The 23,533-nt window shown below is 42.2% G+C and overlaps 1 protein-coding gene across 1 annotated transcript in view; it reads left to right on the top strand.

The window, feature by feature from the left end:
• Window positions 1-23,533, top strand: part of grin3ba (glutamate receptor, ionotropic, N-methyl-D-aspartate 3Ba) — a 71,197-nt gene that overhangs the window by 30,955 nt on the left and 16,709 nt on the right. Inside the window, exons 2-8 of the mRNA XM_042388217.1 lie at window positions 2,639-3,339; window positions 8,071-8,567; window positions 9,708-9,979; window positions 10,730-10,966; window positions 14,228-14,374; window positions 14,693-14,838; window positions 17,538-17,653. Coding sequence (XP_042244151.1) covers window positions 2,639-3,339; window positions 8,071-8,567; window positions 9,708-9,979; window positions 10,730-10,966; window positions 14,228-14,374; window positions 14,693-14,838; window positions 17,538-17,653 — 2,116 coding nt within the window. The remainder of the gene's footprint in view (window positions 1-2,638; window positions 3,340-8,070; window positions 8,568-9,707; window positions 9,980-10,729; window positions 10,967-14,227; window positions 14,375-14,692; window positions 14,839-17,537; window positions 17,654-23,533) is intronic.

Genomic DNA, 23,533 nt, shown 5'->3' with positions numbered 1-23,533 from the left:
GCATAGTGGAACATGTAGCATACTGAAAACAAAGCTAAAAGGGAATGGACTCCAAATGAATGCTAATGCTGTTCTGTATCTGCTGGATGTGTAGGTGACTGTTTGCTAACACCTTAGCCATATCAGCGTTATAAGGTGATAACATGTCAATGTTGTGTTTAGAGCTTGTTTCTGCTTGTTTCAGCCAGCCAATCCCTTGGTTGAAAACACACCCGCAGTTGACTTTTCCAAGTATTTCCATTAATAAGGCTATAGGTGTGTGTTTATTCGGAAACGTTAAGGTGATCTTTTTTTGGTGTTTTTTTCCTGTTATTATTAATGCACATTACTTTGAACAAAATGTTTTTAGACAGTACTGCACATCATGTTTTTACCTGTAAGCACAGTAGAGAATGCTCTCTTGGGTGTTATTGCTCTAATATATCATTGGAATTAATTGTGCTGAAACATTCAAATGCCGGAAAAAATGACTGCAGTTTTAATAGGTAATAACTCTCATGATGTGCTTTTTTAAAAAAAAGTTTCATTGGGTCCAATTTGGTGCTTCTCACGTTTGATTGCCCACTTTTTTTTTTTTTTTGCAAAACAGCAGAGTGCTTCCCCATCTTATGGGCTGGAACTCATGTCCTCAAAAAAAGGCTCATATCCGCTTATGTCTTCACAGTCACATCCCACATCCCACATCTTCCTCCCCCAATCATATGACTTTGTTTTCTCCACTAACAGTACTCCAAATACAGCTTGTACATTCCTTTGCTTATTCTCATGCCCCAGCTCTTGGAGTAATTCTACTGTTGTGCTGTTTTGTGAGTCACTCTGGATAAGAGCACTGGCTACACACATCACATGCAAATGAAATTGTAAAAGAATCTCTCTGAAACTCAAGCAAGTTAGCCATAATCATTAGTGCAAGTGAAATAATATAACAACGCTGGTGCAGAACAGCTGACACAGCTGTGGGATGTACCACAGATGATCATTATTACAATTAATTTGACAATGATATATTTAACAAGAATTCTTCTCTGGATTTCTAACACACTGTATTCACTAAGAGCATAATTTACTGCTTTTTTACATAATTCACACTCATCCACTGTGTGCCACAATGTTTCATTTTTGCCATTTTTTGTGGGTACTGCAGCAACATATCCATACATACAACTGGCCATATATTATTATTTAAGGGATAGATGGCATAGATGGCTCTTACCCAGAGCAACTTAGAATGAGGGCAGTTATAGATTTACATACTAATTCCTCCAGCTGCCTCGAGGTTCTGTTTTGATCTCCCATCGTCACATTTTGGGCTCTGAGTCCAACGCCAAAATATGCATGATGTTAGTTCCATTCCTGACAGTGGAATCCTGAATAATGGTAACACCTGTAGTAGGCACCTCCTTCCTATCTCTATTTCACTGTGCCACCTGCTGTCGTCTCGCCACCCCACCCACTCACCATCCCCACCTTTCCGGCCCCCTATTGAGTTCAAACGTAGAGGCCTATCTTCGCTTGTTCGCTCAAACACACCTAGCATCTCCCAGGAGGATAAGTACATACGCCGTATTAATTCATCCATGTCTCTGCGGACTTCAGTCAAATATCTTTTTCTTCCTCTCTAGAGGGACTCAAGGACTTTCAGCAGAGGGTTGCTCTGTTTACTTTGTACTCTCGGGTGGGATATTTCCATTTGAATGAATGTGTTTGAGTTGCAGTTGGCTATCTCATCTTCAGACACACGGGCATGAGTGTGTGCGTATTCCACAAGTTTGCATGCATACTTTATGTACCTGCATGAATGTACAGTATATGTGCAGATTTAACTAATTGTGTGTGTGTGTGTGTGTGTGTGTGTGTGTGTGTGTGTGTGTCAGAGTTTGCACATGCACCTAAGATGCTGAAAATATGTATGCATTTGTGCCAGAGGGTGTTTATGTGCTTAGTGTGTCGAGTCATGTTAAGCTCAACTTTGGGGCTCTCTATATAAAAGCAGTCTCCCCCTCAACCTTGCCTAGAGCACTGATAGGATGAAAAATGGATAGAAGCCCCAAAGGAAGGAGGGGAAAGGTCCATCTGTGAGCTGCATTCAAGGACAACAGTGTTATCCATTTTGGAACAGTATGAAACAAGCCAGTGTCTTCAGTGGGGTTTGGAAATGCAGGCTTCTGGATGAACTGTGGATGCTACTGTTGTCTTGCCAAGCCAACTGTGATGTTGCAGATTAGATGCGAATCATTGACTCCTTGTTTGAATCAGCGCGACTCTTCTCATTCAGGGAGAGAGATAATGAACAAATGTGACTGATTGTTTCTGATCAGCGTTGTGGTGAATTACTGCAGCAACAGGGATTGTTTTGCGCTACTCTGGTTCTCATAAAATCTGCGTTTAATGTGATTTTATGTTACTCAGCCCCGAGGTATTGGGGTTTGGCTATATCTATTAATCTCTGTTTTGATCTTGTTTTCTCTTTTCTCTCCTCCCTTTCTTCTTCTTTCTCCTTTTTTGTTCACTCCTCCATCATTGCACTTTTATGTTTTCCCCCTAATTTTCTCACTCATGTTTTTTTTTTGCTTTCTTCCTACTCTTTTTTTGTTTGTTTGTTTCAACTCTTCCACCTCCTTCCTGTCTTCTCTGATAGAACCGATTCCACCTGCAGATGTCGGCCCGTGTGCCCCCATCAACTCTGGGCAGCCTGCTGCTGGCGGTCCTGCAGGGGGGAGATGGTGACAGGAACAGAGGAAGCTGGGGGGAGGGTAGCTGGGGAGGTGCAGCTGTAATTTGCCCTGGGTGGGAAGAGGGTGGTGATGGGTTGCTCTCTCACCTGCAGACGCACAGTGGTTCTGCCTGGCATTTGTGGGATATCATCAACCTGACTCACATCTCAGGGGGGAGGGATAGAAGGTTAGAGGCCAGCGAGGAGAGGAGAGAGGATCAGAAGGAAGAAGAGGCTTTGAAGATCCTTTCCACCCGTTTTCTGCGCTCCCCATCTCCCCTCTCCTCTGTTCTCCTCCTGGGCTCTGACCCCGAGTGTCTCTCTTCCGTCCTGCGTGCCGCTCAACGCCTCGCTCCAACACTACCAGGGCTGCAGTGGATCATGGGATACCCATTGTCACCAGATTCGCTACACACTTTAGGAGGTCCCCTTGGCCTGTTAGCCTATGGCGAGGTCGGCCGCAAGCCAATCAGCTTCTACATCCGGGATGCCTTGCAGTTGATTGGCAGAGCGGTCACTGCGGCGACCATGGTGAGGCCGGACTTGGCACTGATCCAGAACATGGTTAATTGTTATGACAAACCAAACCGACGTGAGCTGCCCTCTTCAGGACAATATCTGGCCAGGTATATTCACACATACACATATACAGTACACACACACTAATTAAAAGGTCAGTTCTATGGAGTATTATATCATTCAAAAAGGTGTACTTGAAGACAGGGTTTTTTATCTGTAACCACAGTTTTGTAAACTTGTACATTTATGTTTGTATCTGTAAGTGTAGTTTTGGAAACTTGTACATTTATATTTGTAAGTGTACGTTCTGTGCTGCAAGCATATACAAACTTGAAGGCTGAACATTTCGGTGTCTGCCTGCAAACTCCGTTTTGCAAGTTTGTACATTCAGTTACAGGCCTGCAAGCTTTTATTCACGACCTGAGAGACACTTGCACAGGAGTGTCTTACTCTGTGACTCCATACTGTATGTCACTATGTGTCATGATTCAAAATACGGGGTGGCATACAAAGTGCTGAAGGAATTCCCATTGCTGTGTGAATTATGACAGTCAATTATGACAGAGAGACAGTAAATGCTATCTTTACCCCCCTCCTTTGTAATGTATAATGCAGGACGAACACAACATTGAGTGTGCAGGGGCTGCTGATGACTCAGCAGGTGTTGAAACAACATGAATGAAAAGTAAAATATGGGAATCAGTACTAATATTATCAAGCTAGGCTACCTAGCTTCCACTTTCCATGGATGCTAGCTTGAGATGTTTGTCTTTTTTGATTTTGGTTTGTTATGCCCTCAGCATTAAAAAATTACATTTAAAAAGTCCATTGTGTCCATAACGTCTAGATAATCCACTGTCATCACAGTACAGTTTTTTTCAAAGGGCCTATTTCTTTGGTAGAAATAATTTAATATGTTTTTGTATGACTCAGGTGAACTGAACCTTTAAGATTAATTAACACAGAACAATATTGATAGTGTGGCACTTAACTAAAGTTCAGGAACAGGGTCAGTTCCAGTGCAGTATCCCTGCAGCTGAAGAAAATTTCAGCAGAGCGGATGACTTTAACCTCCTCCAAAAATTAAATGTATTGCTTTAGGCTACAGGGGATTTGCAGTGATACAGTCATGGTTTGACTGGTCCTTAGATAGTCTCTACCCCTGCAGTCACTGGCCAACTGCTTTTTTTAATGATTCTTGGACACCTAAAACGTGTCCTACAAGTGTTCACATTTAAACCACCCACGATGTGTGGACGACACTGACAAAACTGTAATCAAATTCCTATGGTCACATCACTTAACGTCTGTAAGCTCGTTAGCTTTCTGAGTGACACTTTGGCATTTTTGTGAGGAGTTGCTGGCTCCACTTGTAGTACTGTACGCTCCGGTTGCTGCCCTTGTCTGTCCTCTGCACCATGGGGGTGGCGCCTTCTGAATAGCGCTGTCATACCCAGGGGTGGGGAAGAGGTCTTTATGGCATACAGATTTACAGACTGACACCAGAGAGTTTTGTCTGTTTCTCTTCGCTGTTGCTGCTGCTTCAATCAGATTTTAAAAGGGTCTCTGACAGCTTTCACGGGCTCTGTCAAGGTGCAGTCTGTGATAACACAAACACACACGCAGAATAAAAGCCTATTGAGATACATATTAAACCATAAATGTTTTCACTTAAAGCAGAGAAAAGCCTAAATCCATGGGCCTTATGTGCCTGATAGTAAATGATGCACTGAAAATCTGTGCAATAAACTCACTCCAAAGTTAAATATCTCTGCTCTGCCAGTTAACATGGATATTTTTCAAACAGTGCAATGGATAAAACAGCATGTATCCGACTTCTCTGGTCATGTGATACTGGTGAGGGAAGGATTTGTGGTTCGAGCTGGGCCCACACCGTGCCTGCCAGCTGAGAGTGATCATCAACATCACCCAAATAATCACAAACTGGATTCTCACAGTGTCCCCTCCTTCTGCAGTTTAGTTGAGCACAGGGATGCCTGAACAATTTGGTATGGAGGGCTAGAGGCTAAAACAAGTGAAGTGGTAACTGCGTTACAAAGCAATATTACTGGATATTTACTATGAGATTTCAAGGAAGTCCATTAGTTTTTTATGATTAATTGCTCATTTTATAGTCTACAAAGTAGAGAAAACACTAACTAATGTTTTTAATCTGACTAAAACTTCATGGGGACACCAGGGAAAGTCACAATCTCCCTGTGGAGTGCCAATTAGGAAATAGTCTTCACTATCAGAATAGACCATTTATAATAGTCAACCACAATATAGTGTCAGTGACCTTTGTTCCTGGCCTGTGAGAGACTGATAAAAGAGGTTGTTCTATCGCACTATTCAAACCAGTCCAGTTAGACTCCTCGCCCTTCAGTGTAGTCCCTGATTCTTATCCCTCCCCTGCAACAGCCAGACATGCGGTTGCTCCAAAGAGCCCAAACAAAGCTGAAGGAAGTGCGAGACTTCCACATGGAGAAGGCAATTAACAGCTCAATGCCCAAGGGACAGAGCGAGGATGGCAGGGAGGGTGTGAGGATGTCTGGAGATATAAGCGAGAGAGGAAGGTATGAGGGAAGACAAGAGAAAAACACGCACAATATTACTGTTTCAGATTCAAAGCAGTGGAAATATGAGAAACTAGCCACTTTTGATGTAGTTCTTCTGAATGTCCAGAATTAAAAAAGATCCCTGGGTGCTTATTCCCAAAAATACATTAGAGAGAAAGGAGAAAATAGTCAAACACAAACAGATAGATGAAAGACAGGAAGTAGGAAACAGCTAAAGGAAAATGTGAATAAAGTCAAAGAAAGGGAAGAAGTAACTTGAGTGGAAAAGTATGTGAGAGTGGAGAAAAAAAAGTGAGAAAAGGAGGGGAAATAGATAGACGGTTGTTGTTATCAGAGTGAAATCTGCCAGTCAGTGCCATCTCACACAGCTGCCACACTGATTCCATCTCCCCTGAAGAGATTAAAACCATTGAAACAAGCAAGTCTCATATCATTCCAGACACAGGGAGGGAGCAAACTTTCCTCCAAACTAAAAGAGATGGAGTGATAAGAGAATGAGACACATGCCTGGGACTCTGTTATAGAGTCATCATTTACCGGCCACTCTGCTGACATTTACTCTAAGCGTGTAAACCGGGGCCAGGTGTTAGTGAGAGGAAGCCATCCCTCTCTGACACCGCAGGCTGACTTATCAAGCCGCTTTGACATCCACAGTCATTCTTTAAATGCAGCCCCTGGCCTGATGCAACACAACAACCTACGGAACCCATAACTAAAAAGTGACGCCGCTTTAAAGTGTTTCCGCACTTTTCACGCCCCTTGCTCTTATCACTGTCTCATCTTACGCTCATATCTCTCATCCTTATCTCCGGGCATGAATGAAAGTGTCACAAACTGCGGAAAAGAGGGCTTCGCACTTCTCTGCACAGATAGGAGATGTAAAGTGAAGCCTATGTTTAATTTCTTTGTGGCCAGCCTCAGCTATATGAGTCTGGAGTGGGTTGGCTTGATGAATCTGCTGTCTATGGGATATGATGATTCAGCCGCACTATTACCATGAGTGATTTCAGCTCAAGGCAAGGCTAGCACTTCCGCTTTATGGTCACAGAGACAGAGGGAGCTGATAAGTTAACGTGGAATGGGATGGGAATGACTTTCAAATCAGAAGCATTTTTAATCAGGTTCTTGAGAATTATGGCACAGGGAATGGGTTTATAAATTGATATTGTGCTGTTGAAGTAAATCACATTGTGAAGAAAGAGGCCACTGAACAAAAGCACCAGTAGAATACAAAAAGGCTTACATGTATTCATACGTTTTCTTTCATTCTCCGTGTGGTGCAGACAGGCTTTAGTTCAGGCATGGCTTGCAGGTGAGGTTAATGACCCTCATGATCAATTTAGTCTTCTCATTTTGATACTTATGTCCTATATTTAATGGAGAGAGATCTCCGGAGGTGATTATATTCTATGCTCATCAATTCATACATATAATTTTGAAAAAAAAAAGAGGCAGAGAGGGGAAAAAAATAAGAAAAGAGAGAATAAAACAAAGAGGGGAAAGGAAATACTATTTTTCTGCTCTGAGAGAGGGCTACGGCCTCACCAACCTTTTCTATTAACAGTAAGGAAAACTTGCCATTTCTAGCCTTGACCCAGACATAATCAACAGTCCCTGCACGGTTCAACACCCGTACCGAATGCAGCGATCCCTGCATTCTTTAACATTTAAACAAGCACCCCTTCAATTTACAATGACCTCCTGACAATCTCCCACTAATCAAGACATGATCAAACAGCACTTGTATGGGTTCACATTGAGACATCACCTGACAATGTCCACATGATCAAATGCTAAGACAAGAGCTAACAATCCCAGTATAGTTCAAGAGGCCAGAGCAGATTTATGTGCGAACAGGGATTGCTCTTCCTAATGTATTCCACCGTAAAGACCAATGTGCGGCCATCAGGCGAGTGAGGCGAATAGCAATGAATGTCTGTATGGACTGGCAGATAGGAGGAGACCCATACTGCACTGCATTAACTTTTAATTATGACTCTCTGGGAGATGCAATTACTAGAGACTAGACTTGCTAAAGCTCCACAAACAGACCATGCCTGTGTGCACTGTCGTTTGTAACTTTTTCCTTTCTTTTTTTCCTCCCCTCGCTTTTCCTTTTTTTTCATCTGGCTAGTTTAGAGTTGTGTATTATACATGCTACATCTCTCAACTGCAATATCCCAGCATGGGTCTTGATTTTTTTTTCTCTGTACTGTTGCCTCTTGCTTATTGTCTGCTTGTCTCTCTCTGTCCCTCGAGGTTTCTCTCCAACACTTCCTTCAACGGAGCCACAGGCCTTATTCAGGTGGATGCTGGATTCTCCCGAGTCCTCTCGTCCCAGCTGTTTCATGTCTGGAGCCTAAAAAGGGGCGCTCTGGGCCAGCCAGCCTGGGTTACCGTAGGCCAGTGGTCCCGAGGCAGGCTGGAGTTAGAGGGCGGGATCCTGGGGCTGGTGGGAGGATTCGGGAGCAGCCAGGGGCAAGGTCTCGGAGCTGGAGTGAGGGGAGGGGATGGCCAGGGGGATTTTAATGTTGGAGGACGCTGGAGGCCGGGACTTTCTGTTGAGGGACACCGCCTGAGGGTGGTGACTCTGGTGGAGCACCCGTTTGTCTTCACACGCGAGGTGGATGAGGATGGATTGTGTCCAGCTGGTCAGCTCTGTCTGGACCCCAAAACCAACCGCTCCGACATAATCCAGGGCCTCTTCAACCAGCTGCACAACCCAAACTCAACAACTGCAGACTGGGAGGGCAGTGGTGAGTTTTGTTTTAGCATATGACCTCAGACTTTAAAGCACATAAATCATGTAGTGATGAAGTACTGATATGGTTTAGATTTACTGTAATCCATCTCAAAAAACATTTTAACTTGTTAGGGGACATGCTTAAGTTCTAATTTATATAAACTCTGAGCTTCTCTTATTTAAACTCTTAGATCTCTTAGCTTAGATCTCATTGCTATGTCACTGGCCACATCTCTACTGCTCATCCTCCAGACTGAATAGGATTTTAGGAGTAAAATCAATATGGTATCATGGCTGGTCAATCCAGTTTCAAAATATACAAGGTGCAATGTCAAGGGCTCAGCTCCACAGCTACATCTACGTCTCATGAATGAAGAGGATTAAAGGCATTTAATCAATAAGAGATCAGTACAACTGAGTCGGTTTGAAAGAAAACTATTGGGCAACTATGCATATAGTGTACACTATGTATATATACACTATTCTATGCAACTGTACACTTTTTTACTTAAGTCAGCAGATGGTGGGAGAGTAAATAGAAATTGACATTTGTATTCAAGATGACCCAGGAATTTAGGCAAGTAAAATAATTTTATTTAATAGTCAGTGGTTCAAGAGCTACAGATCTAATTGTATAATCCATTGTGGTAGTATCCACTATAATATAGTTACACTATACCTCGTCGCAAAATTCTATAAGCTGGTGCTTAGACAGAACTATAATTCACACATTGGTGCCAAGTTTCGTGAGTAATTGGCATAGACAAATGCATCTGTGGGCTGCTGGATTTTGATTGAATGAGTTTGCAAAAAATGTTTGCCAGAAAAATCAAAGTGGCAAAAAAGGCAGAATGTGTAAATTTTATATTATAGCATCTTCACCTTGCCAACTCTACTCTATTCCTACACATAGTTCAAGGGTTGTTACATCTAGCTCAGGATTTAATGTGATTAAATGTAGTCCTAGCCTGGGTGCCAGAGTCATTAAAAACAGAACGCACAAGTATCTTGTGAGGACCCATCAACATTTTCCAAGATCCATAGTCAACAGTTGTGGACAAATTCTCAAAAGTGAAACTCCTTAACTTCCAAAGCATGCATGTAAATATCCGAACGGATACATTTCACATGATCATCACTTCTTTCCTCTCAGACCTACCAGATGACCTGAGGAAGTGCTGCTATGGGTATTGCATCGATTTGCTGGAGAAACTGGCAGAGGATATGGGCTTCACCTTTGACCTCTATATCGTGGGAGACGGGAAGTACGGAGCAATGAGCGGGACAGGACGCTGGACGGGGCTGGTCGGGGACCTGCTCAGTGGAACTGCTGACATGGCTGTCACCTCTTTCTCCATCAACTCTGCCCGGAGCAGAGTCATCGATTTCACCTCGCCGTTCTATTCCACCAGCCTGGGCATTCTGGTACAACTGCTTGAAGTCATCATCAGTTTGTTAGAGTTGAGAGTTTGCATTTTAATGATTATAGAGGACAAAGGGCATGTCCTCAAAATATACCACATTGTGAGGCAACTGCAGCATTGCAATCTGCAGTGTTACTTTGATTTGTAAATCTCTCATTCTGTGACTGACAGTGTTTTGGTATATTCTGACGATATGGTCTGCAACTGCTTAATTTCGCCCTTATGTCCCTCTCACCCGGTCATCTGGTGAGGAGCGCGAGATCATTAGTTGGTGAATAATTAGTTTGCTGAGTTTTCAGTAGGCATGTTAATTATGAAAGTTCAAAATGAGAGGCAGTTTAAGAGTGTATAATGAGTCTGAGAGGCCTTTGCAGAAGACATCTTAGCTGAGTCCCCAAACATGCTGCAGTTCTTCTTTGATAAAAATCTCCCTCTGTGGCAAACAAATTGCAATGCATAATATGATCTGACAATATTGTTCCATTTGAAAATGTGAATCCCATCGTTTGAAAAAGTGATTTCCTTCCCTTACAAAATAATGAATAGCACAAAATGAAAACAATGTATGCAATTTTTAGATGCTTATTATGCCCAGGAGTGTTTATGAGAAGTTTACCAACAAGATGTTGCAGACTGGAGGAAGAATTATAATCACAATTTTCCACGTCATCAAATACCTGTAACCTGTGCAGAGGGAAATCAACTGTATCAAGTCAGTTTCTTACACAGTTGTTTGTTTTTGACCTACCAGGTTCGTAGCCGGGACACTGCAGCCCCAATTGGAGCCTTCATGTGGCCACTCCACTGGTCCATGTGGGTGGGGATTTTTGTCACACTGCATCTCACCGCACTCTTCCTCACCCTGTATGAGTGGAATAGCCCCTTTGGCATGACACCTCATGGCAGAAACAGGCTGCGTGTGTTCTCCTACTCCTCCGCCCTCAATCTCTGCTACGCCATACTGTTTGGACGCACTGTCGCCACCAAGGTAAAGTAGCTCTCCTATGTGTGATAAATAGGCATCATGCAAGGTAGGGCAGGGGAAAGAAATTGCAAGGAGAAAGGGAGAAGGGGATGTGCATTATGGGAAAAAGCACACAAACAGTGAGAGTAAGAAAAGAGGAAGTTGGAGGGGAAAGATGTATGGAGAAAGATGATGAAGATGGCTAGGGAGGGAGGAAGATGTATAGGGGAGAGGTTAAGAAGGTAGGCAGTGATGAAGTAGAGAGGCACAAGGAGGATAATGCACATCCAGGGAGGGAGAGGGGAAAGGGTAAGTGAACCGACAGAGATTGAAGGAGTTATGGCGAGGATGATGGGGCTGGATGAAGGTGAAAAAAGAGGGAGTGAGTAGAGGTTAACTCTCTAAAGTAGTCAGACACAAAGTTTCAAACAAGAAATCAGGGGGTAGGAAGGTGAGAGGGCAAATCAGGAAATGAGCTTCAAAAAAAGGTAATGGGAGGATGACAGAAAGATGGTGAGATAGGGTTGAAAGGGTAAGTGGGTAAGCAGAGATGAAAAAAGAAACAAAATGAGGGTGACATGGAGGTGGGCAGACAAAGAATGATGTAAAGGGCAGAGGGCAAGTGTTGGGCAAAGTTGGAGAGCCTAGTGACAAGGGTTAGTATGAGAAAGAAATGTATGAGACAAGTGATCGCTGAAGACAGTGGAAGCCAAATCTCACACTTAGGCAAATCTGTCTTTCAATAAATACATAGCGAGATGAAAAACAATCATTTCTTTCATTCAAACATAAAAAAATCTCTTTTTTAATGTAATTTGTTTGGTATAAATATGTTCAATATATTAAATGTACCTTTGCAGTAAAAGTATTCTTCAGAGATCCTGTCGGATTTGACTGATCGTGTCGCACCCACAGTAAAGCTGTCGCACAGACCCAGCCACAACGCAGATGAAAAACAACTCTGTCCTTTGCAATTTTTATTCTTTAAACAGCAACATACTGTGCCAAAAATCCATCATTATGATAATTTGTGTTTGCTCTTCAAATTTACATGAAGCACATACAGATAAATATCTGAAACGTAATTTACTTAAATTATTCCTGTCTCTCCTACCAGTGCCTGAATATGCACCCCATTATAATATTTCTTTAAATGCATAATTACACTTTGTCCCTAAAGGAAGCAGAGCAAATGACTTGGGTGGAACAGAGGCCAAGTGATTAGAGAGACCTTCCCATAATTGAAAGGTCACAGGTTTGATCCTTGCAACTGGCAATGTGTCAATTAACAGGTTATGTCCATTAGCAGCCTTGTGACCTGTTAAAATGTCCTTGAGCAACAACCTGAACCTCTGTGTGCTGCGTCACAGCCAAACAGTAATTTTTATTTAGGCTAACAGGAAGAGAGAGGGCAGATAAATTGATTACTAATGCAGAAATAATAACCTAATTGGAGTCACTGGTAGTGCTCCTTAAAAATCTTAACGAATGTGTCAAATGGAAAAATGCTCAAAAGGACAGAAAAAGTGTAAAAAATTGATTAAACAGTATGTTTATCTGCTCTGACGTAAGCTGCAATCATTAGCATGTCTGGCTACTAACTTATCCATGCATTACTTCCAAGGCTAAGGAACACTGCATTAACTTACTGCATTATTTGTGTGGTTACAGGGTACGTAAAAAAAAAATAATAATTGGCTAGTTTAGGATAACGTTAGCAGCTCTGTCCTGATTTATTTATTTTTTCCTGTTTGTTTGTTTTATACTCCAGCACCCCCAGCTAACGTTAACTGAGATAGCATTACATTTGCCAAACTCGTTTGTTAGTCCCCGGCCTCAAAGCCTTATCTTTTGTAACATTAAAAGACATACTGTGTGAAAATGTGAACAAGTATGTTAGATAAGCTGCCAAATAGGGTTGTGTTGTGTTGTGATTGTACTTTTTCTCCTTATCAAACTTGACTAATTAGCACTACACTGCAATACAAGAACAACGCTGTTTCTTTATTTGTTCTACATCGTTCACTAGCTGGCGAGGACACTGACTATACTTGAAGCATGCAGCTTTCAATCGTAGCATATCATGTATGTGGCCATAAAGTCCATATTTAAGACATCTTTTAAAGGATACTTGATTTTAAATGAGTCAGCTGGAAACAAGTCAGCCAAGGATAGCATTTTCAACCGAATGGAGCTAATATTAGCTTAATTAGAGCTACAACTAGGTTAATCTGCCAGCAACCATTGTCATTTTAGAGAGCAAAAAATCTGTAGTTAACTGTCTATAAATGAGAATTTGTTTACCTCTGTCTGAAAATCAAGGACCAATTTTCATAAATTACTAATAAGTTTGAGTGGTAATCTGCCAGTACCGCTCTCGCTTTGAACTGCATATCTGCCATACGAAAACAGAAAGCTACAAAAAAATAGTAGCCTGTAAGCACAATGTGAAATGAAAGATGTTGTGAATAAAACACAGGCTGCATGGGAGAAATAAAGGGCACTGTGATCATCATCCTCACCTCCCGTTGGTTCACATTTCTTCCCATAAAACAATATTACTGATGAATTTGTGCTTATAATGTGCATGCCGTCCTTTCTTTTTCCTCTTTCAATCCACCCAGTAATTACGCTTTTAGTTTGAACTTTGAACACTTTCGTAATAATGGGTTACAACCTTGTTTGTATAATTAATGTCTCATTATTCTCAAGCCTTTAAAACACTAGAAACCCATCTCTTTTCTTCTGTTAAGTGGATTTTAATTGGTGGAATAAATAAACGATCAGTGTTCAGGTGGATTTACTCCCCTAGGCAGGCAATTTCATGGAAAGATATTTCTGATGTGCCTCACAAACAGTCACACTTTGGTAGATTTCATTTTCTGGTCTGTTTTGATTACCTTGATTATCCTTACTTTGGGGTTAAATTGGGATTTTTAAGGAGGAGGAGGAGGTTGAGAGCCTCAAGGGGCCCTCTTCATTTATGTCAACACCTAAAAGCACCATTTTTCACACATTCTGTGTTTTTAATTGTTTAAATCCATGCCCTTATTTTTCATGTATATACTTTGTTATTTCAGTTAGTTTGTCTTAGTTTCATTTCTGTCTCGACTTCATGACATTCTTCAGTTTTGATCTTAGCTATTTTTAGATTCTCTCTTCATCATGACCTGCTATTTCTTCAGATCTTGTTGTGTTTCATTATTTTTATATGCTAATAATTAGAGAAAGGCAAAACACAGCCAAACCAAACAATCTCCCTTTGCATAAATCTCCACTGGGCAGACTCCTAAATGCTGGACAGGGCGTTTCCTGATGAACCTTTGGGCCATCTTCTGCTTACTGGTGCTATCCAGCTACACCGCCAACCTAGCAGCAGTCATGGTCGGGGAGAAGACCTTCGAGCAGGTCTCAGGAATTCATGATGACAAGGTTAGACTGCAAACAAGGACACAAACTTGCAATAGCACTCATGTCAGCACCCCACACACACATAGGGATGCACAGCTACATGTGCACACAAACTAATCTTACACAAGGACAGGCTAATGAGTAAAGAACGGAATTATTTGCGAAGGATTATCGCTTTCCATATCCCTAAACCCTGTTGGGAGTTCACGTCTACAGTGAATTTGATATGAGCCCCATTGTGATATCTATTGCCCTCTCTCTCTCTCTTTAACACCTCTACCACAATCTACACCCTCTCCTCCACCCATGACTTCCTGTATCGTGGGTGCACCATCCCAGCTGCACCATCCCTCCCTGGGCTTTCGTTTTGGGACTGTGAGGGAAAGCAGCGCTGAAGATTACATGAAAAAGAGCTTTCCGGAGATGCACGACTACATGAGACGCTTCAACCAGCCCACCACCCCTGATGGCGTACATATGTTAAAGTAAGACACACACACACACACACACACACACACACACACACACACACACAGTACAAATATAAAATGATCTCATTTACACTTGTCATTAAACTGTGATATGCATCTGATCAATCGTGGTTGTCTTGTATTCTGTGTGCACTTGTTTTTCATGCACAGTGCCATAACAATTCAGTCTGCTGACAACCAGCGCAAACAAACTAAAATGCAATTCCCATGTGCTGTTTTTCTGATATTCCACTGTTCAGTTTTGAATTTCAAAGTCTTTACTCAAAGATGAAAAGCACACACTTAATACGGCTCACGATGTCATTTAGAGACAAATCCTGGAGCTGATCCACAGCCAGTGAATAATGGAGTAACTCCTTGCGTATGTGCACATTTTCTGATTCACCAGTTGTACCATCATTAATTTATTGTCAGTGGACAAACTCCAAAATGTGTCACCTGATTACATCATCAGTTCAATTTTGGATGCTCAAATTTCTAGCTAAGAGGGACAGACTCTACTGACGATCCAAAATCAATGCAATAGCCCAGTGTAGCTCAATGCAAATTGTGTTTTAAGGCTGATCTTTTTCTACCTGCAGTGATGTTGTGTGTAACCCATCGGTAGATGTTTTCTTATTCTAGTGAACACACTGTTTGCTTTTGCATCTGTGAGAGATAGGATCAAATATTCATCACTTTGTGAGCTGCATACATTAGCCTGAGCTTTTCCTTATCCAGAGATAGTTACCTTCTAGCCTAAGGTCTAAGTAGGATGAAAGAAATGAATTACATACAAGTCCTGCCCATTTGAGTGAAAAAACTGTGTTTATTAAATTGAAGTGTTGAATGCTGGGATGAATGAAGGTCAGGGACAGATTGATGAAATGAGGACGGAGGACGAACAGATGAATCGGATGTCGAATGGGGACAGTGAGCAGATGAAAGCAAGGAGGCAAGGCAAGTTTATTTATGTAACACCTTTAAGAGATTTAAGAAGAGATTAAAAAAGTTAAAAACAGAAATAAACAGAAAGTAGTTTAGGATGTAAACACAAAGTTGAATGATACTGAGAGGTTAAAGTACGGTCAAAGGCAGTGGAAAACATAGAAAAGGGTTTTAAGCTGGTTTAAAGGTAGTCCATGTTAAATCTTTATCTTTTGGGGCATAGTTATGGAAAAGACAATAACTTCTATTCTAATAATAATATAAATAACTAGATTTAATGTGGACTTGTGATTGCACATAACACATGAATTTACAGACGCTACAAGAATGACTAAAATATTTTACACTGGCTTACTCCAGTGCACATACATACTGTACCACACACTGCAAACACACACAGCTGTAACCACATACACTTCTCAGACACAATGTGCACACCATAGAGGACCAGCAGAGATGCTGAGATAGTGCATGTGCTGACTTTGTGATACAAGGGAGAAGATACAAAGCGCTTGTTCAGAGAAAGAGGATGAGAACAGGGAAGATGAAAGCAGCGTTTGTTTGTGTGCGAGGCAAAGCAGAAGTGGAAGTCACAGCAGTGCAGAGAAGCAGAGTGAGGCAGTAAAATACTGTGTTGGCAGAACTACTGACCCCAATATTGCACTCAAATCTTAGAGGAAAAAAAAAATCACAAGCCTTCTCCTGGAGAGACAGAATGCCAAGGGCTACACAGGCAGCTAGCTGCACATGCACACAAATGTATAGACTCAGAAGAAATAATGCATTCTCAAGCACATGCATACACAGGCTTACAACTGACAGTCGTACCTACACACTTTAATGCCGATACACATGCCACTCAGGCCGAGTATCGGATAACTTCCGACCCTTTTCAGTCCCAAAAGAAGATTCTATCCTCTCTTCTCCCCTCTCCTCGTCTTTGACAGATCTAGACAGAGGAAAGACAGACTTTTCTGCTTTTTGCCAGCACAGCAAAGACTTTGTAAAGTCAACCTTTTGTTTAGCAGTAAATGTCCTGAATAACAAGAAGTTTCAGGTAATTTGATCAGATACAATCTATTTTTCCCCTTTAGACAATGTGTGTGTGCGTGTGCTTTTTCCAATACATGCATTTATGCTTGTTCACCTGTCTGCCATTCAAATTTGTGTGGATGTATATGTGTGCAAGCAAATATGAGTGTGTAATTGTGAGCTTGTGTGTAAATTTGGATGTCTGGATGTGTGTCAGGAAATGTGCATCTTTACGTCTTTGTCAGTGTGTTAGTGTGTAGGTGTATTATTCAAATCTGTGCTGTGCTTTGTATCCTGAAACTTATTTCCTGCCTGCTGCTGGTCAGCAGCAAAGGCTGCACACAGAGGAACGGTCTATAATTAGGGATCAATTAGGGTCATTTGGATCGATATTGCCAGAGTAGGAAAGTCTTCGGCAGTGTGTATAATGCCTTATCAGTCCGCCACAGATTCTGTTGGTTTAGGTAATGATGTATGTGTTTACACAGTGTATTAGAATGCAGTTAATCTCATGCTCTGTATAAATGACAAAGTGGAATGACAGCCCCAATTACAAGGTTCCTGAATGGTTCTGGGGAGTGTAAAAAAGTTTATAAATCTGATTTACAGGTCTACAAAAGTTTTAGGTTCTTCAATTAATATTCTTTCTCACTCGTGTGATGTGTGTGTGTGTGTGTGTGTGTGTGTGTGTGTGTGTGTGTGTGTGTGTGTTTGTGTGTGCGTTGGTGGTGAAGGACAGATCCTCCTGCACTAGATGCGTTCATCATGGACAAAGCCCTGTTGGACTTTGAGGTCTCTATCGACGCAGAGTGCAAACTGCTCACTGTGGGGAAGCCATTCGCCATTGAAGGTGCACACACACTCAAAGACACACTGGTTTTTATCACCTGTGAGGATATTGTACTGACTTACAAATTGTTCCCTGCAGGCATTTTTTAAAGCATCTAACTTGTTTTCTTTGGCTTTCTCTTGATTTTATGACATAATTTTTAGTGGTTTATGTCCTTGTTTTTATATACTGTCTAGTCTGTCTCTTTTTTATTTCCTTTTCCTTTTATTTCTTATTTCTCTCATCTGTGAAGCACATTGAAATGCTCACTTTAAAGGACTATGAATCAGATTTACTTTCTTGTTTACCTTACCTTTACCAAAACCCCAACCCTTTCTGTACTCTTAATATCCTAAGATAAAATGATCTTGTGGGGTCATTGAGTCTCTACAATGTAACTCTATGAAAAGATTTCTCCCCATAATGTAATTAGGTAACAAACACCCACACACAACAAAACATAGATTTGTTCTGGTGCTTGTGTTGTGGTGGGAGAGAGGCTACTCTGCCTTATGAGGGAATGCTGGCGCATTCTGGCTGCCGCTCCTCTTTGCTAAATAGACAATTGACTGTGAACTTCACTGCTCATGTGATTAACGTGGCCTTCCTGCATTTTGTTTGAGCTTTTAATGTTTTTCTGTTTTCTGCCTGTGTCATTGACTGTATATAAATATGGACGATGCGTTTCCACTTCCTACTGCTATGCAAAAGTGAAGCCAAAATATCTCCTTTCCGGGAGCTACCATCTTGCTTGTGTGACATCATTTGGAGCCAGAGTCTGCACATTAGGGTCAGGTGGTGGGATGGTGGCCCACAGGACACGCCTCCTCAGCCATCCCGCTGTCTGTAGGAGGTTTGAGAACAGCTGTCATAGCTGTCAATCATAACGCCACAGCACCTTTTTATATCGTCGAATAACTAATAAAAACAAACTTATCAGCACTTGAACAAGTATCAGCATGATAAGAACGACCTAAAATGACAGAAGCCATCTTGGACGTGTACTTTTTTTAGCTTGGCCCATGGCCCATGCGTTAACATGGAAGGGGTGGGACTTATGACCTATACTGCAGCCAGCCACCAGGGGACGATCGAGATATTTTAACTACGCTTTTGGGGAGCTGTCATGACTCCATATTTTTAAACAATCAATGGTCTGCGTGTTTTCATCGCTCCCTGAGTCGGAATACGTTCTATCGAACTGGTGGACTTTGGATTAACTAAAGTACTGCCTATCTTTTCTACTGGGATTTATGGATTTTGGATTATTCAACGTAAAGCGCTTCCTACCTTCTCTACTGAGACTTATGGATTTTTGGATTATTCAATGTAAAGTGATTACTACCTGCTCTTCTAGGATCCCTTTTCTCCAGCTGTCTCTTCCTCCAGCCTACCAGCTCAGGTGTGCCACAAAGCCCCGTCCAGCTCCCCTGAACTCTATATCAGCGCAGAAATCACCCAGAGCTGTGCTGTTGCTGATGGACAGCAGTGACTGACATTCTTCTTTGAGCTCTACTCATGTTTGCTGTAATGATCTCCACTGCGTGACTGTACCTATGGCTGTTACCAACACTGCCATTCTGCCCAAACGACACAACTGCTTTACACACAGCCACACAGCTATGGAGTTTACACAGCTTCCTAATTACACATGACAAGGGGTTTTTAACCCGCTGCCAAGAGTTTGAGATTTTAAGAAACGACCTTGTTACATCTATGCACCATGGTTTAAGTGTTGAATACACCAGACAAACTTGAGCGTCATCGTTGGAAAGTTGCGAAACTACCCTACACCAGGCGAGATGCAAAATGGAGTGGATCACAGTGTACTGTGGAGTTTGCAGAGATGTCCATCCTCAGCTCTGTCTCTTGCTGCCATGGAACTATATTAATATACAATCTCTCACTGATAAATCCCTTCTCATACATGACCGCATTTTGGACAAGGGGCTTGATTTCATGTGCCTAATTGAAACCTGGCATAAACCAGGTGGCCTCATTAAGCACAGCTTAATGAGGCCTGCCCTCCTTGCTATAGTTACATGGAAAAAGCCTGCAGCTCTGGCCATGGTGGTGGTTTAGCGATCATACACCAGGGTGAACTGAAACTGTCTCCACTGCCAATGCCTGATCTTTCTTCAGTTGAATGCCTCTAAAATGTAAACCTCCATATACTCTGTGATGGGGCTTGTCATCTACCACTCCCCCAAAATAAACTCATCATATCACCAACGCTGTCATTGTTGGTAATATGTATATATATATCGACAATCCCTCCTGTCATTTTGCAGTGGAGCTCTTGAGTCTGATTGAGTGTCTTGGCCTGAAGCAACATGTTGATATCCCTATTTACACCAGGGGGCACACACTTGACCTGTTCATCAGTGACTCCATCCCCCTCAATAACCTACAGGTCTATGATCTGGGTGTGTCCGACCACATGGTGGTCTCAATGGACACATTGGGCACAATGGCACATCACGTGCCCAGCTTCTGCATCAGTGGATGAACAAGTGGAGCTCTACAGTACATCTCTGAGAGGTGTCTTTGATCTTCATGACCCTGTCAAGACGCATGAGGTCAATTTTTCACTCTCTGCTCCCTGGTTCACTCATAACCTGCAGAAAATAAAAACAGCTGGACATGTCCTGGAATGACGCTTTAGATGCTCTGGGCTCACTGTCTGCTCAAATCATACATTTCCATTCTCAGCCCCCTTATCACCCAAACTGTCAAACTCTCTCCTCACACTGGTAGTGTTCTATCTACCCTCAAGGTCGCAGTCATCCGCCCCCTCCTAAGGAAACCCATCCTGGATCCAGAAGTTTTTGCCAGCTACAGACCTATCTCGAACCTTCCTTTTCTGTCCAAGGTGTTGGAGAAGGTGATTGCTTCTGAGCTTCAGGACCACCTTAAACACAACAACCTATATGAAAAATTTCAGTCAGGTTTGCGCTCAGCACACAGCACTGAAACAGCTCCACTCAGGATTGTGAATGACCTGCTGATGACAGCAGGTGGAGGGTCCCCTTCTCTCCTGATTCTCCTTGACCTGACTGCTGCATTTCACACTGTGGACCACACTATCCTCTTAGAGCGCCTCCACACCACCATTGGACAGTCAGACTCTGCAGTTAAGTGGTTTCAGTCCTACCTTTCCAGTGGGACTCAATATGTCTCACTGGAAGGATGCAGGTCTAGATCGCTCCCTGTCACCTGTGGTGTTCTGCACAGGATTGGTTCTCGGCCCCATCCTGTTTACCCTCTACATGCTCCCCCTTGGATGTGTCATCAGCAGACATGGGATATCTGTTGCTATGCTGATGATACCCAGCTGTACATCAAAACTGCCCCAAGCCCTTCTGCAGCCATGTCATGCCTCCCCACCTGTCTTGAGGAGATAAAGGCCTTGATGAGCACAAATTTCCTCCAGTTAAACAGTAGCAAAACAGAAGCTCTCCTTATTGGTACTGCACACCAGATTCAGTCATCCCCCATATCTCATCTCACCTTTGACGGCCGGGACATCCCCTTTTCTTCCTCAGTCACTAATCTGGGTGTTAGGTTTGACCCTGAGCTGATTTGATGACCATATCTATGCAAAACCTCTGTCTACTATCTCAAAAACATTTCTAAACTCTGCCCATCTCTAACCTTGTTAGATGCAGAGAATCTTGTCCATGTCTTTATCTCCTCAAGACTGGACTACATCATCCAGCATCCAGAGGCTCAAGTACATTCAGAGCAGCGCTGCCTGGATCCTGATGAGAGTGCAAAAACACAAACATATAACACTGATTCTGTTTTCATTGCACTGGCTCCCTATCTCCTTCAGGATTAACTGCCAAGTTCTAATACTCATACAAATCCATCAAGTGCCTCCCTACCTACAGGAACTGATCATACCAGAAACCCTCACCACACCCTCAGATCTGCTAGCAGCTTGCTCCTCTGGGCCCCCAGTACTAAGCTCCACACCATGGGGATAGAGCCTTCTGCTCTGCTGCACCACACTTGTGGAATAGCCTTCCTAACCATCTGAGGGCAGCACAGACCCTAGACATTTTTAAAAAGGGCCTGAAAAACCTTTCTATTCAGAAAGGCTTTTTACTATTTTCTTTATGTAGTGTGTTCTGTTATTAATACTGTGGGACTTTGAGTTTCACTATGAATGAAAAGTGAGGTACACACACAGTCAAATGCACTGTATAGCATTCATACACACACATGACATATACTGTATAAGACCACAGGCTGCCTCTTTCATGCAACCCAAACAAACACACACACACTTACTGTATAAAGCAGTGGAGGCTGGTCCATAGAGGCAGAGGAGGTTGATCCTCCTCTATTTTTTGAGAGGCAAAAGGGAGATCAAAATATAATAAAGAATATTTGATTGAAATAAATCATTACCAAATCTCAGTATTTATAAAGTATATTTTGTCTCTCTTCTATGGAAAAAATCCATTGCTGAAATTCTGTTTAAAATGCTTCAACAACGACACCTGCGGGGCAGGAGGAGAGAGAGCAGTGTGTGAAGTGGTGGGGGGGGGGGGGGCTGCTGACCTCCTCATGGCGGGATCTCTTACATTGGACTCAATGTATTTCATTTTTTTTCATGCTAATCTGTGATTGGCCATGACACATAAAATGATGCTCCAAGGGAGGCTGTCCTCCCTTACCAATCAACAACCAGAATGCAATATTGACATCGAGTTGGTCCAATGATAGTTTCCAGAATTCATCTTCAACTCTCACCACTGTAAGTCAGAGTAGCAGCAGTAGATAGCTCCTTGCATTAGCCAACGCAAGAGTTAGCTTGTTGTAGCAGCCTGAAGGACTCTTTATACATCTATGGAAGGACTGTTAAGGACTGTTGTTAAGCTAGCGGGAGAAATTATCTGGTCTGTGCAGTGCAGCAGCTGCAGGACACTGCCGTGGAGGCTAGAGAGGGAAGCAATCAGAGAAACAACCAGGAGAGTTAGCTTGTTTGTCATTGTTGCTAATGATATCAGACTGGTTAACCAACAGCCACAAAGTTCTGTTAACTAACAAACAAGATGACCAACAGCTACAAATGGACGTTATGACGTGAATACTTCATCTCCATGAAAGAAAGAAGAAGGTGTCAGATAACGTGAGTCAGATACAGCTTCTCTCTCTCTGTCTCTTTGGTCGCTAATTTCATCTCTCATGGTTAAATGTCTCTGTGTGGCTTTTTTGTGTTTTTTATCTCCTTAACAAAAATGCAGCACAGATCATATAATGTGTTGTGGGTAACGTTAGTTTGCTTGTTGAAGTTACAGTGAGCTGTCTGGACTCACTCATTCATTCATTTTTAATTGAGTGGTTGTTCAGTCACCTTTTGATGTTGTATGATTAGTGTGCAGGAGGTCTGGCTGCTTGCTTCTGACAGTTTCTTTAGTTCGTTTTAAGCTGAGCCGTATATTGAGTAATAAGCTTAAAGTAGCTGGAATAACAAGTGTTAACTAGTGGAGTAACTGATTGTAGTTGATCCATGATCCGTACTGATCACCCCCCACGGTTCGGCAGGCATATGAATTGCGGATTAATTGCAAAATTTAATGTCTCATTTAAGACAAAGTAAACAAACTGCTGTAAGTACAAGTCATGGACAGACAGCATGTTGCTAACAGGGATTTTGAAGAGCAACGATCAAACCAGCATCTAACGAGTCCGATGTGACATTTGAGTTATGTTTACCTGCTGTTTAATGTGCTGTAGCTGAGCAGCTAATTAGCATCTAGCTGTTAACTGACATTAGCGGTGAATGTTTGTTATCATCAAGTTTTGATGATGTGGACAGAGGCTGTTTCATTCACTGTTTAAAAGAGGAAGGTTTTATTTTGTATATCGTACATATAGATAAGGGTGTGT

This window comes from Thunnus maccoyii, chromosome 16, assembly GCF_910596095.1.
Source record: "Thunnus maccoyii chromosome 16, fThuMac1.1, whole genome shotgun sequence".
NCBI classification, from domain to species: domain Eukaryota; kingdom Metazoa; phylum Chordata; class Actinopteri; order Scombriformes; family Scombridae; genus Thunnus; species Thunnus maccoyii.
Note: the sequence above shows the minus strand (reverse complement) of the source record. Positions and strands in the feature narration are given on the sequence as shown.